A 16,016-nucleotide genomic window follows, 5' to 3' on the forward strand; every position below is an offset into this window, starting at 1 on the left:
TGAGTGACATTGGCTTCCACATCTCTTATTCCATCCGAATGACTGACACTGAGTGCCACACCATCGTCAAAAGCGTCTGTGTCACAATCAAAGCAGTAATGACCCGCCGCCCCATCCCCGCCTGGCAGAAAAAAGCATTACCTCCGAAGGGACAAAACACCTCCAAAAGTATCAATAGATGTAGAGTTGCCAAAAAGGTATAACCTCGAAAAAGCTACCCCCTAAACAGAGCAACAAACCGTCAGCCTTAAACCTTGATCCTGCTTAACGTCCAGGTACTGTGTATAGCAGTACCCAGACAGCGTTTGGGACGCGCCGCTCTTCTGATGTTTACGGTGCAGAAGTTCATGACTTTGTCAGGTTCCGGGTGGGGCGCGGGGACTGGCCTAAAGTCAGCCAGACTTGGAAAGTGCATGAAGTGGTGGAGTTCGTGTGGTGGGGGTAATGGAGCAGCATCTTTCCCTGCACCCCGAGTAACAACACCCCTCGAAGCCCGGCATGGGGTGCAAGGGCAGCAAAATGAGATGCTGTCTGCGACCCCGGAGGAAGGTAACGGGCGGGAAATCCGCATCTTTTTTGTTTATTTTTAGCTTCCTTTTTATTAAACGTTTTGCACAAGTTGAGGAAGTGGCTGTGGGTGGGGGTGGCTACGGGGGGGGGGGGGCGACGGAAGCTCGAGGGAGGGTGTGGGGGCTAAAGGACCGGAGGAGGAGAGGAGGGCACGGAGCCGTGCTGGTGGGAACCGGGTATCTTAGTAGAGAGGTTTCCGTTATGTAGAGTCGGGGGTCGACGGATAGCGGCTCAGGAAAGATCCGATGTTAGGAAGCAGAGGGGATGATTTTTCGTGTAGTTTCATTCCTTGTCTCGCATAAAAATACATTCTACTCGATTAATTTAACGGGAGAAGTTTGAGTCGGTGCCTCTTCCAAAACACACGATCCTCCCCCACACTGCTGCGGTGCGAGGGCACGCACTGGCGTGGCTTCTGATAGCCCCTGCCTCCTCCACGCCCCAAATCCTACCTCCTGTCAATGATGTCAGGATCTGTCAAGCCTCCCTTTCTATCTCGCATCCTTAAAATAGCCGGAGGGACCCTTTCTGCTGTCGTGCGCGCGGCTTTCTTCAGAACATCACAGTGACCGGAGGGAAGACCCCTTCCCCTTAAAAGCACAATAATAGGTACTGACCCCGTGTCTTGTTTCTGGCTCCGAGACGGAATATTTTTTTAAATATTTACTGCATCAAAATAATCGCTGGAAGCCCCCAGACTTCTCCTACGAGTGTTGCAATGACACCTAGGTGACCTCTTCCAGGGTAGTGCGTAACTTTAGTGCATGCAGTATGTGTTCACATAACAACAAACAGCACATGACGGGGGACTTTTCAGTAATGTAGAAAACAGTTGCTGAGAGTCTCTTCCCAGGGCTTTAGTGGGATGAAAAAACTGTGTGTGTGTGTGTGTGTGGGAGGGGGGGGGGGTCCTCTCAAAGGGGCGTAGCCAATGTAATTAAGGGCGCGGCTTAAAAACAAACCAGCTAAAATCTGTGCTTCGCATAGTGTGCCGCCCGACTTGTATTTTGCTGTTTCTGTCATTGCATCCAGATATGATACAACAAGTAACATCATACCTACAAGTCAGGACTATTGGCTTTGTCAATGGTTGTTAGTTGCATAAGATAAATAAGCAGCAACTATGGGTCCTGTAAAATACTGAAAAAGCTTCCACTTGAAGCCCTGGTGACACCACTGACAATGTTGTTGCTCTTGAGTTTCTAAAAGAGAAGGGAATTCCAGAGAGAAATTGACTCTTATAAGGATTTCCCTTCCCGTACAACGCTCTCCTGGCATGACGTCACGCCGTCACTTCTCCACTAGTGGGACGTGAGCACTGTGAGCACGCGCACATGATGTGCCTGCTATCACTGCAGTCCGGAAAAAACGGACCGCCTGTGCCAGGGCACAAAACAGAGACCCGTTTCCAGGCCCCCTTTAAAATACTGCCGGTGTTCAGCACCGGTGAGACCCGGACCACTTAAAGCCCCGCCTCTTCCATTTACTTCAAGCCAGCAGTAGCTGGACTATCCCTTTTTTGGTGTCTTTAGTGGATGATATAAGACTCCCCTTTAGTGCATCTCAATAACAGCTTTAGTTCACCTGCCTCATTCTAGCGTGTGACAATAGCTGAAGGCCCCGTGTCATTTTAGTGAATTCTATAATAATAATAATGCATGCGGTCCCGTGTCACCACAGAAGTGCTCGCCAATGATGGATGGAGTGCCTCTCTCTTCTCCACAGCTGAAAAGCGCCCTTTCTTCTCTTTGTTTTCATTAGTTCATGGCGAACTCAGTTTCAGCGTCTCACAGTATCTTGAGGTTTCTCTTCTGTAATCCATGAGAGCATCCCTCGGGGAGCTCCTTTCCCTGCTTGAGTTGAGGGAAGTCATTTGTTTCTTTCCTTAATAATATCAATGACCCGCTCTCTGGTATGGTCAGGCCCATTGGATTCTTGTAGCGATGGAGGAAAAATGATGTATAATTGTTGACTAAATTATGGGGTCAGAAGAAATAAAAATATGAAGCATGTAATTCATCCCAGTCTGCGGCACTATGACTTCACCATCTGCCATTTTAACCCGCAGAACTGTCTGGACAAAACTAGCACCCCAGTAACAGCAGCGTACCCATAATTATGCAGAAAACACAGTGGCTGCAAACCCGCATAATTTCAGTAGCCCTGGGTATGGTGGAAGCATTGCTTTCTGGCTCCGTTTCCATATGGACGTCGAAAGTTCTTTAACTGCGTTGTAGGATTGGGGCAGAGAGAGTGTAACTGAGCGATGGCAGGGCAGAATTTCCTGGACTGCCTGCAAGAAAAACACAACAAGCCCTCTGGTCATGGGCCGCCTTTGTGAGCTAATGTAGCCACCACGTGCCCCAGTGGCATGCTTAACACTTAGAGATTTGACTTTTTAGCCAACAATTTGCTCTTTCTCAGAATTATGCATTTTGGGTAACTTTTTGAAACCGCTGTGCACCTTGCATGAAACGTCTCGAAGAGACTTTTTCGCAGAAAACTGTTGCAAAGAAAACATTCCTGTTCAAACCCGCTCTTGTGTTGTAATCTTGGGTGAATTTTTCATGCAAATTACACGCCCAGTCAAAAACACAAAAGATACACAAGAAACCCAACCCACATTTCACTCTGAAAGTTTAATCTCACAACATTTTAATGAAACTATGTTACAGTTCGCCAAAAAATGCAGTCTTTTATTGGAGAAAAAGCCTAGGTCGGCTATAGGTGTCACGCATGGCAGGGCGCTCCTTACCAGGTGTACAAAGACCTTTTCCTACCACTAAACCTCAGGCATCTTCTTGTGCGAGATTTGATCTTTTTTGATGAAAATTTGCTTTATTGAATTTGGTTTCCCTGGTAGGAAGTATTATGACAGCATTTGATTGCAGTGAGACTGGCCTCCAAGGTGTGAGGCTCACCTGATCAGCCAGACTGTGCTCACACTGAGTCTGAGTGTGCTCATACTGAACTACACAAAACTCACTAAGTATTTGGCAATTCCCATGATCTTGTGGTAATAGTAGGAAAAGAGACAAGAGTGATTGTCATGATTCTCATGGAAGCAAATTTGATTTAATACTCGTTTATTAATGTGCCTTATACTGACATTATCACAAACAGCGCTTTAATCGTCACTGACTTACCTTCATGATTTCTTTCTTGAATGACCAATTCTTGAGTGTTGTATGGATTATAGCTGATGAATAACCCCAGGTAGCACGTTCCAGGCTGGGAAATTTACTTCACAGTGTTGCAGCGTTGTAGCAATTTAAATGTAAACACCAGGTGTTACTAGCTCTGTGGTACTCATTTTATCATCTTCGGGAGTGGCATCAAGACAGTGTGCCTTTGTGTACGTGCTTACGTCACCCATGGGGAATTCCAAACTTTATTTCGAAGAGGTTAGAGGCACATATATAAGCAATAAACGAGCAGCTCTCTACAATAATATGCCTGCCCTGTTGTACTCTTTTACATACTATTACATGCCTTTCTGAATTGGCCCCAAAATATCAAAAAATGAAATATTCAAGGAATATTCACCCAGTTACATCTACATGTAGTACAAACAGGGACGACTGTGCCCTCTTTGCACTTTTACCTATAGGATGTTGTGTGTTTAGGGGCTAATTCTCAAAGGCTTTTAAAAATACATAAAGTGTTCTCCTGTGGTACAAATTCAGGTAGCCACTGATGCTTTTGTGAATCTGTCCCTCTGGGTGGGACGGAGGCTTGCTCTGCTGCTGCTCTGGCTGCATTTGAGGGAAGCTTGCCCTACTGCTGCACATGCCCAGGATGAGAAGGCAAACCCTTTTGCTGCTTGTGAAGTTTGTGGATCAGGGTTTTGGTGTTGCAGCTCATGGTGTATGTGGAGATATTTTGGCCCATGCATTATCTTGCTATGTGTAGAAAACTTGCCTGCCCTGCATCCTTAGGCAGTGGAAATCCTTACTGTCTGCCGCTCATGCTATGTGTGAAGAAAGCTTTAATGCTAGCCGCGCTGTGTGTGTAGGACACCTGCCTATACTGCTTGTCTTGCTGTGCAGAGGAAGCACGTGATGCTGTTAGCAGTAAGATGTGTGGGGGAATTTTCCCTATTACTTCAATTGTATTGTGCAATATAACCGTGCTGCACCGCTGCTTAACCTATGTGTAGAGGAAATTCCATACTTTTCCTACCCATCGTGGCGAGTATGCAGGAATACCAGCAGCTAACACCGCCCACCAAAATAACTATACTGCGCCAACATGCTTTCCTTGCGGTAATGCTGCCAGGTAAAGTCTGCAGAAGTTTCAACAGGGAAAATCATGGGTCCATGCTAAAAAGCTGCTTAACCTGGTGTAGTATAGAGAATGGATGTACCTAGTATCTTAGATTGAGGCCTCTGTATGTGTTGTGGAGGCATGGAAGCATGAGGCAAGGTTTGAATTTGCTTCCCACCTGTTGTGGCAGTCAGGGTCTCCAGAAGGGCTTGGAAGCCGTGCATATCGAACAGTACCGGGCGCACACCTCTTGTGCAAAATTACCGGGATTTAAAGACCGTAGGATGCCCGGAGCCTGTCCACCCAGGATATCTTTACAAAATAAGTGCAAAAGGTGCTTTACTCTCACGGCGTCCATTAAAATTGGTCAATAGAATTCCCTAAAAAAACAGGGCTGTGTCAAGAGCTGGCGAAGAGGGATTGAGTGGGGCTACTTCGATGCTAGAGAGCTGTGAGGCATTAAAGCTCCCAGAAGGAGGAAGGCTGATACTCTAAGTGCATGATTCATATAGAAACCATAACCTCAACATGAACCAATACAAGTATCTGGGGATTACTGCGTAACTGACAGCGGGGTTAGTCAATAGTCCTAGTTAATAGAACTCACAAACATAAATAGAGGAGTTCAAAATGAAGGTAAAGTGCTATCATTAACATTATTAATTCACTCAAAGTTTTGTAATCCTATTAACAGTAGGATTGTAAATGTTCACCTGTTCTTCTTTCTAGTCAGGTGCCTGTTGCGAGAGTTGCAGGTGATGGCCAGTATCGGAAGGTTCAGACTGCGTTGAGGGCAGTTGCATTTGGAGTCCCACTAAACAGTCCCGTGCATGCATCAGTATATGTAATATACATTTACTAAGTGTCATGGAAAGGCACTACGTTTTATTTCTTATGGAGGAACAGTATTGGAATTTAACCTGTTAGTACATCCCTAGCTGACTACACCACAGTTCACCACTGTACTACTTAATGGCATTAAATCCAAGCACTGTGGCTCTGCATGATGCCTCTCACTGTACACTGCTTTCCCACTGCTGGGCCCCCGCAGAGCCCTCACTGTCTGTCCTCTGGCGTGCACCAGGCATTGGTTTCCAGGTGCTTGTCTCAGGCTTGCAGCATTCTCAGTACTGAGACACTCGGAGGCCTCTTAAAAATGTCTTTGACTCAACACATTTTAAGACTTATTTGGAGCAGGTCCATCCAAGGAGCAGAGTTCAGTGCCTGGCACGTCTGCCCCAGAGATCTGCTGTACCCCAGAGGTCCACAGCCTCAAAGACGGGAAGGGCCAACTCAGCCTTTTATGTCCTGCTGTTTAAGAATGTGAGTTTAGCAATTACACTTGTTGTAAAGCACATCCAGGTGATGCTGTTTCGTCTGTGTGTCCAAGGCACTTTTATAAACCTCTGTGTTTAAAGGAATAAATCAAAATCTACACATCTCGCCTAGAACTGAATTCTTTGTTGTACAAAAGAGCCAGAGAGAGGCTGGCAGTAGATATCTCATTTGAGCACTTGAAATGGAAGCCGTGTAATCAGCAGGATGCAGGCTCCAATCCCAATGAGATTGTTCTGGAGGTTGATGGTTTGATACAATGAATTCATTTTCAGTTAATTAATCTTCAGGTCGCAGGTTCCGGTGCCTGAAAGAAGTAGTGTGCGAGTTCTGAATGTTATATTTATTTTCTGTTTATTTGCTGAACCATTCATTTGTATGTCAGCAGGAGTATCTTAAACTCCAGATGAAGTAGACTGAACAAAACCATGTTTCCAGATTGCAGTTGAATCCAAATTACAACAGCCACAATGTGATGGGCGAGCCTTGGTAACGCTGCTTAAATGGTAATAGGTTTAATCCCATCTTTGCCCATTGTAGGTGGTTCCACTCCCTGTGTCACAATCCAGGACAGTAAGGAGTACTTGATTCTCAAATGATGAAAACTGGGTGTGGTATCAGACAGAGAATGCACAACACTTGCTTTAGAAGTGGTGGCTGGTGACATTTCAAAGTGGTGAGGAGTAAAAGGTTAAGATGAGTTTTACATAGCGAGCAAGCAAAGCGAGTGAACCTGACTGACATAAGGAGGGTTGGGGGAGTTTGCAACCACCTGGAGAACAGTTATTTTTAAAAAAGAGTGTACAAATGTGCATTTTAAAGCAAATTTGAATAAAGAGTTAAGTGAGAAATCAAGAAGATTTGTGAAGCAAACAAAATGGTTCTGCTCCACTCATTCAAAATCTTAGTGCCCCCGCCCCCTCAAAAGCAGCGGTCTACTTAGGCCCCTGTAGAGGACCCCTTTCTCATTTCGCACTCATAATGTGCAGTGTGGCTGGACATCACCCCAGACCTGTCACCTGCATGTGCTTCACCCTCCAGACTGGAAAACTCCTACATTTCAGCTTGGCACTTGTGACAAAAGCAAACTTCAGCCAAACTCAACCATCCACATGGCCAGTCATCTCACACCATGCATGCCACCTGCCAGGGCCTGCCCTAGCTGACCATTAGTCCACCCTCCTGATGATAGGGTGTCAGTTTGTTACCTCAACTCTACAAGGCCACATGCACCAGTTTATTCTCACTCTCTTCATAACAACAAATACACCAGTGACCTAGTCACTACATTCAAGCACCCAGATCTAAAATCATAAACAAATATGCACCGCAGCAGCAATGGGAATGGCCAATTATTTACGCTTCTTCTTTTGGCTAAATTAAAAAAAAAATATCTTTCTTTCTTAAATGTTTATTCTAAGCTGAGAAAAATACCATTTCTTTAGTTTGGAAGAGTGACATCAGGGCAACCATTTACAGATGTGTGAAAAATTATCTTAATTATAAACATCATCATCCAGTCATAGCTTGAGTACACATGGCTCTGCTTCCTTCAAGCTGCATATCAGTAATGCAAACACCATATATATATATGAACATGCATAGGCTGCATCCTTACGTGCTGCTTGCTCTGATCGCAGGCTCTAAACTGAATTCAAACAGCTGATCCCTTAGAAGTCAATATTTATTTTTAGTTTTTTAAAGTGATGGTAACACACTGAATAAAAGAACGGGCATGCAGCGCTTTCAAACGGAGGGTAAAGGTCTGAATCCACAAATAACACATATGATTACTTCATCAGGCTTTCACCATCTTACTACACTGTGTAACGTCTGTAGGGCTGGGCCTCGTAGAGCTAACTGAATGCAACACAACAATGTTCTGATAATATAGGCTAATAGAACACTTTTTTAAATGTAGCACACAGGTGGATACTGTATTAATGCGCTGAACCATGCACAGCCAGTCAGATGTACGCTTTTTGCTGATTATTTCAACAGAGACAGTTGCTTTCTCACAAAAGTTTTTTATTCCAAGATATAAAAAAGCACTTGTGACAAGCTATAAACTAATTTTCATATTCTTTTAGTTCAAACATTTTCTGTAAAATCACTCTCGAAGATGCTGTAGAAAATGATTTTCAAGTTTTGCTTGAACACATCTGCCACTGAAATTAAGTTATTCCTAGTAAATACTCATTCTGGAGAGCTTTTAATATAGCACAAACTCGATCTGAAGGTATTGGAGGGATTTACTTGACAGCCTAGTTCCTTACACAATGTCACATTCCTTTTAATTGACACAGGAGATTATGTAATTTGCTGAAAATCACAGGATGTTAAGCCGACGCCGAGACTCGAACCTGGTTCCCCAGTTCCAAAGTCAGCATCTCTGACCGTAATGCCACAGCCTGTCCCCTGATGAGAGAAAACAAAAACTATGCTAATTTAGCAGCCTGTAATTCTGGCACAAACACATGAATGCAAAATTGATACCTTTAGTTGATCTGATAATCGTCAGTTTACAGAGCGCTGCTATTGAGAGGAGAATCGCAGTGTAAAACAGAAACTCTCTTTGAATTAACATTTGAACTATAGGTTGAGTTGGTATTACATGGCTGGGTTATACCGAGACAGCTGTTTATAATGATCGATCGGTTGTGCTATAGGACGCGCGTCTACAGATATATGTTCTGCGATGACGACTTTGACTGCGTAGACTTGAGGAGGCGCAGTGCAATGGATTCGTTTGTCGAATCCATTTTAATCTCTGAATGCTAAGTTATATGTACTTGATTTGGTGCCCACATGAGCTGCCAGGGAGCTCATCAGCAGTGGGGTCAAATATAAATATTTGTGGAAGTTTCGAATACATTGTAGTAATCTTGCAAGTTCGGCCAGCTGCTAAATCTTTGTTGTAATCATTGGCCACTCTTCTATATTTTCTTCATGTTTATTCTCACTGTTCAAGGCGGTTGCCTACATTTATAAGAACGAGAAGCCGTCACCCTCTACTCACTCAGCCACCAGGCCGCTGCAAGCGCTCTTGGCCTTGGGTCGGATGCGTCGTTCAAGAGCAGGGCTGCTTTCTCTCCCCTCGTGCACAATGCCGTCACAAGCACTGGGCATGAGGGGGAAAAGCAGGCAATCACATAACCTGAATAATAAATCAACAACAAAAGAGTGAACTAGGTAAGGAGCAAAATAAGAGAAAAAGCGTGGGCAAAAACCAAAATAGTGTTTTAAAAGAACCCTCACTCACCAACCTAGTTGGTGACATGCTTCATCATCGGGTTCCCACCAGAGAGGCCGAATGCCTCTCTGGTGTGCTGCAACGCCTGAATTACAGCGGAGCTGGTTGTGATAGAACGGAAGGTGAAAATTTAAAAGGTAAATGGTTTTAACCAATAACCAATTTAATCCTGGCAAACCAAAAACCGAATAAAAACAAGTGAGTCGGACAAGAGCCGGCCAATTAGGTGGGACAAGGCTCGTCCTAATTACGGATAGGTCAACATGTTTCTGCTTAACATGCCTAGTTGGCTAAGCATTCGTCAGGACCATGGGGAACACCACGGCGGTATGCACACGCTAAGGTGCACCCTAACCAGTGGTGTTATTAAACGGTACAACTTACTCTTATACCGCAAAAAGCCATCCTATAATTCAGGGGCTAGTAACGCCTGTAAAGAAAAAAACAGACATAACACACATAAAGACATATAAAGACAGACACTTTGTGTCACTTGAATTGCTTATACTTTATGTGATTCAGGTGAACACAAATGGTAGGCCCATGCTGTGACGCGGGAGTCAGTGTCAAATAACGTTATGTGGTTAAAAAAACTCCCACAGTAGGGTGCGGTGCTCCATAAGGGCTAAGAGGACCTGTACATTTATAGGTGTCTTTCATTACGGTACTTCGCACTATTTGTGTCTGTGAAAAAGTTCAAATAGAACTCTATTGACTGGTCGACCAGCAGTGTGCAGTCGACGGAGGCTATTTTGCCATTGTGTATGCCGAAAAATAGCTGACTCGTTCAAGTGGAGTGCATGCTGAAACGAGCGCACATAGTGTTTGCCAGGCGCCTTTGCTCCAGTGCATGACTATAAATAAAGTTGGTAAAACACAACAACAACATGGAAAAACGGGGCTGAACTCTTACTCAGTACAAAGGTATTGTTTGCGTCATGGGTCCGAGAGGGGGGTAGTGAGCTATAGTATCTGTGAGGGTAAAAAACAGAAGAACCTAAATTGTCTAGGTACTCAAAGGTGGACCTCTCTGGGACTCACATAACCTGACCAATTACTGTGCAGCTCTAAAATAAAGCCACACAGTTATTGGTTCTGTCCTTTCATCCTGCGCCTGCGCTGCCTTGAACGCTTAGACCCGCGGGGATAGGCTAGCCTGTCCAGAGCCAATCCAGGCTTTGTTCTCATGCTTTTTAATATTTAAAGCAGCATGAGCGCACAGCAAGGATTGGTCTGAGCGGGTGAACCCAGCTCTCCAAAGGAGACCATGGGGTATGTGCTGTGGTCCTTCTGGCTCTTTAACAGAGCATGGGGTTGAGACCTGAAGTGCGCGTGTCAGGTTGGCCGAGATCAGAGATCTATCCAACCCGTCATACGCAGTAAGCTTTAGCTGACGCTGACGGTCAGCATTGCCAATCACCTGGATTGGCCAGCCCTCCCAGCAGGCTGCACCATATTGAGTATGGAGTGAGCAGAAAGACACACACACAATTTTTTTTAATTATGCATAGCACAGCGCCTCACGCTGGGGAAGGGAGGCGATGCTCCAACGCCCTGGAAAAGGAGCAGTCCCTGTGTTTTAGGCAGGATGGTTGGTAGAAGACCTGGACTGTTTTCTCTGCGGTACCGGATGGCACAACTTCACAGAGGCACGGTATAATTCACAGTCAATAGAGGAAACCTAAATGAGTTAGTATTTGATAACAGAAGAAGGGTTCTTTGTAATAAGTAAGTGCTGTAGAAATACCTGATGTGGTTTAGCCAGTGTGAGAGGAGGTGCGCTGTAACTAGCCCGGAAATGTGCCCGATAACGAAGATGATTAACACTCCTTCCACCTGAAGGTTGAATCATAATTGCTGAGCCAAAAAGGGGAAATCTGAAGCCAGGTCCGAAGCAGGTTGGTTCTCCAAAGCTAAATCACAGTAGATAAATGGAATAATTTCAGATGAGTAGTCTAGTCAAATATTACAATAAGACCAAGACAAAACACAGGGATTAGTACAAGGAAGTGGGATAAGGCAGTCCAAGGCAACCAAAAAGGTGTGGTAACAGAATTATGGGTGCAAAGTATAACGTCAAGCTAAGCAGTCAAAACAACCGGTCATGCCAGAGCCGGTGTTCTGCATCCACAAACTCTTTATAGGGCTTTGCAGGAGTACCTGGCAGGCAACTACCTGTCCTCTGCTGGTGGTCAGTGGCGTAACGAAACTTGAGTGGGCCCCCCTGCAAAGCACATGGAGGGGGGCCCCCCTCCCCCGGCGGCGCGGCCCGCCATCTACCACTTTGCCCTACCACCCAGAAATCTAGCATATTTTGATTTGAAACCTCTAACATTTAAATGAAATGCCTCTATATTGTCTTTCTCTAAGTTCTAATGAGAAAGTGGGAAACATTCTTAACATACAAGCTATGCCATTTGTAACAATACTGTCAAAAGCAGATTATTTAATTGAGGCAGCAATCAGAACAATGCCAAGGAGGGGTCCTATTGTCTCAGGAACTGCCTATGGCTGAAGAACAAAGAACAACTATGAAGGGTCTGAAATAGAATTGCCAATACCTTGAAACTTTGAAAGACCAACCCAAACCTGCAATTCCATAAAAACTCAACTGACAATATATATGAGAAGTACACAAGCTATAACTCAGTATCCTGCGAAAGTCAAGAGAAATAGACTGGTGAATTATCTGCATGCCACACACTAGCGACTGTCAAGGGTTGTGCATGATAATAACGTGAACTGAGGAAGCAATTTCAATCATAATGTCTTTATTAGTAAGCACTGCAAAACAGGCAGGCAAACAAGGCTGAGGAAGAAAACTGTTTGGGTGCTTCAGAACATTGAGGCAGATGTTTGTCTGTTTTAATTTATCATTTCTGTAGTGTAAACAATGCTAAATACAAGATTTAAGGTACACGTATTACAGATAAGTGCAAGTAACACCATAAATAACACTGCATGTAGAATAAAAACAAACCATATCAGCAAGTACCTAATGACAATCTATACAAACTGTAGTTGGTAAAGCAAAAGAAAAAGTGCAAATACTTTCAAAGTGCAAAATAAAGCAATCATCAGTCCAGCAATATTCAAAAATCAAGCATGTTTTGTAAAACAATCCAACTTTCTTCTTGCATCAAGGTGAAAATACTTTCAAAGTCCATGGTAAAAACAAGTCCAGCAGCTTCCGTCACAAGGACTGACCTGAACCACCAGACTGGGCATTAGTTCATAACAAACAGAGGCCTCAGATCTCAGTGTGTCAAGACTGGGGGTATTTACAATTTACTAAGAGTATAGACACGCCTGCTAAATTACAGATTCACCATTGCCTCCAAATGGCTCTATCATCACGTGTGACACCGCAAGCCAGGCCTGGATTTTAAGCCAACAGCGCCTTGCATTCTGGGAGTTGTGCTGTGACCATCTAAGTAAGGGGTTAAACATTCCAGCATGCAAATTGTTGTTGGATAAAAGCTACGAATGGACACGACATGGTGCCAATGCCACATGGCAGCTATGTTTTATACAAGCACAAGGGGATGTTTAGTTTCCTCAACACAAGCTGCAGAAGTCTGGCGTCAAATAGCAAACACGTTGGGCGGAGAACCCAGAAACGTGCTGTGTTTAGCCCCCGTGTATGGACCTGAGGTGTCATTCTCTAAGAGACCCAGTGGTAAAAGCCCACAGTTGTCTCTAATGCATGTTAGTGCCAGGCAGTGGTCGAAGTGAGGGAAAAAAGTAGGGGAACTGTGGGAGGAGAATCAGAAGGCGGGAATAACCAATGGATTGGGTCTGTGGGCGGAGTGAGAGTTGTGGCAGAAAGAGCAAAATATCCCAATTTTTGGTATTCGTTTCCCATTTCACTAACTGGTTACAGCTTATTACATTATTTAATTTAACCAATAGATACACATGTTTATTTAAGGTTAAATATGTGTTATTGACATTAAAATACATTCACAAAGTGGGATACATTTCCAATCACAGAATGTCCCAAATATCCTTAAAAGTGGAATCGCCAGCCATTTGTCTCCCAGCCATGGAGTTTCTGTCATCAGCACTTCTCCTCCCTTTTTCCACAAGAGCAGTTGAAATGAAATGAAATGAAATGAAATAGCATTTATAAAGCGCTTGGTTACCCGAAGGCATCCCAGCGCTAGGGCAGAAACCGCACTAAGCTGTGGCAATCAATTAGGGAAAAGCCAGGTTTTGAGCCTCCTGCGGCAGACGGTGTGGTCTGGCTTTTTACGTAGCTGAAGCGGCAAGTAGTTCCAGAGTTTAGCGGCGTTGTAAGAGAAGAGCCAGCCAACACTTCTGGACCTCTTGATTCTGGGAACAGACGCCAGGTGGAGGTCATTCGAACATAACCGCCTTTTGGCTTGGAAGGGCTGGACAAAGGAAGAAATGATAGCCGGTCCCACACCCCCTAGCATCTTATGGGTGGTGCAGAGGGCTTTAAAGTGGACTCTTTCCTGAATAGAAAGCCAATGTAAAGACCTAAGTGCAGCTTTATCTGACTGGCAGCTTGGAGTACCCTCAAGAATCCTTGCGCCACAATTTTGCATGATTTGAAGTTTCTTAAAGACCGCACAGGGAGCACCGAGCTAAAGAGCGTTGCCATAGTCCAGGCGGGATAAGACAAGTGCCTGGACCACGAGCTTTCTTGCCTGAGGGGGTAGCAAAGGCAACACTTTACGCAGCAGTCTTAGAATACCGAAGTAGGAGGCAACAGCTTTCCTTGCTTGGGGTTTAAAGCTAAGCTCAGAATCAAGCCAGAAACCCAATCTCTTTATTTCAGATTTGGGGATAGGCACAGGTCCCATACATGCTGGCCAGATAGAGGAAACCTCGAGGGGGGAGGGATAACCGAGCAACATAAGCTCAGTCTTATCACCGTTCAGTTTAAGATGGGAATGGCACATCCACCCCATCACCTTCTCGAAGCATGGGCCAAGACAAGTAGGGGAACTGCTTTTGTAGTTCAATGCCACCACTAATTAAGTGTTGTCGGCATATGTAATTATATGCACCCCAAAGGGTAGAACAATGTCCGCGAGAGAAGCCATGTAAACATTAAAGAGAGTGGGACTCAGGGACGACCCCTGAGGCACTCCACAAAAAAGGGGCCTAGGGCTTGAAATGGCCTCGCCCTCGAAGACCTCGAAGGATCCACCCTCGAGGAAAGAGCACAGCCAATTCAGGGCTGTTCCTGTCACACCAAGATCTTTGAGTCGATGCATTAGGCTACATTGATTAACCGTATCTAATGCCGCGCTGAGATCTAACAATATCACGGCTAGAGAACCACCTGCATCAAGAATCCTTCTAGAGTCTTCCGCGACTGCCAGTAAGGCTGTTTCAGTCCCTTGAGAGGGGCGAAACCCAGTTTGGGATGGATGCAGGAGTTTTCCAGCTTCAAGATGCCTAGAGAGAGAGTTCAAACATGATTGGCAAAATATCCTAGTTTGCAAATGTTTTCAACATAACTATGGCTTTGCCATATTTGCCACATAATACATCATCTGCTGCATATTCTGACTATTTTAACTAATAAATTGTTTATAGCTCAAACACATCAAAAGTTACTAAAAATGTGACTTGTGCTGCTGTGAAGTGGAGGGCCCTTTGCAAAGGTTGACTGGTCAACTTTCTCATTGCTGCAATTGTATGTTCCACTAGTACTAATAAGGAAAAATCTTTGCAGAGACTGTTAGCATGTGTAAAAATTTCAAAATAATAAAGTATCAGAAAATTTACAGCACCACTAATACCAGTGTAGGGTACCAGAGCACTTTACATCACACATATTACACATAGACAATCATTCATATGTGTGTATATCACTGTGTAGGAAATGTTACATAAGACAAAGGACTACAAGGTGTAGGAGTCACATGACAACCATACTAGTAGGCAGCATAGTTTAATAGTGATTGGTCTGCAGAAACACAAACTCAGAATTAAAAACATAATACCATGGTTAGGGGTTCTCTTTAATAATCAGAATTGATTTCTACCCAAAGGAACCCTTTTTTGCAACATTCGGATAATCGAAGACTGGGGAAAAAACATAACGCTCTAATTTATACCTTGGAGTTTGCATGCAGCTCTTACATGACAGTTAATAGCTCACTGTTCTATGTTAGGATTTTAACTTATTAACTGCAAGTAACAATAGGGTCTCTCTGGCAAAATCAGTAACCCACTGACCTATTTACATTATGTGCACTTTGTGATATGCATGGCACGTGTTCTTAGAAGCATGCACATTACACCTCTGCCATGCCTTTTCATGAGTCAAACCTTCCACTAGACAAAACACCATCTCTCTCTACTAAGAACATTAATCATTGGAGTTATCAAGACATTTTTATTGTTGCCCAAAAATGTTGGAGACCAGGAAGGAGGCAGCAAGTGCTTTTAAAACCATAATATACTTACAAACACGATGTCCCCACCTGAAGTTAGCGCCAAGTGCGGTCGCACTGCCCTAGAGCCACCCTGCTCAAGGGTCCTGTGACCTCAGTGACAGAGTCACTGCCACTCTATGGTGTGCTGCTTCATAGGTCTGTCTCCAAGACTGGAG

General features: G+C 44.3%; 1 protein-coding gene across 1 annotated transcript in view; it reads left to right on the forward strand.

Moving 5' to 3' along the window:
• The first annotated feature begins 355 nt into the window (after positions 1 to 355).
• Positions 356 to 16,016, forward strand: part of CCDC69 (coiled-coil domain containing 69) — a 127,979-nt gene continuing 112,318 nt past the window's right edge. The window contains exon 1 of the mRNA XM_085617681.1: positions 356 to 549. Within this exon, the coding sequence (XP_085473807.1) occupies positions 499 to 549 (51 nt within the window). The 5' untranslated portion in view covers positions 356 to 498. The remainder of the gene's footprint in view (positions 550 to 16,016) is intronic.

The sequence above is a fragment of the Triturus cristatus genome, chromosome 7, assembly GCF_964204655.1.
Source record: "Triturus cristatus chromosome 7, aTriCri1.1, whole genome shotgun sequence".
Lineage (NCBI taxonomy): Eukaryota > Metazoa > Chordata > Amphibia > Caudata > Salamandridae > Triturus > Triturus cristatus.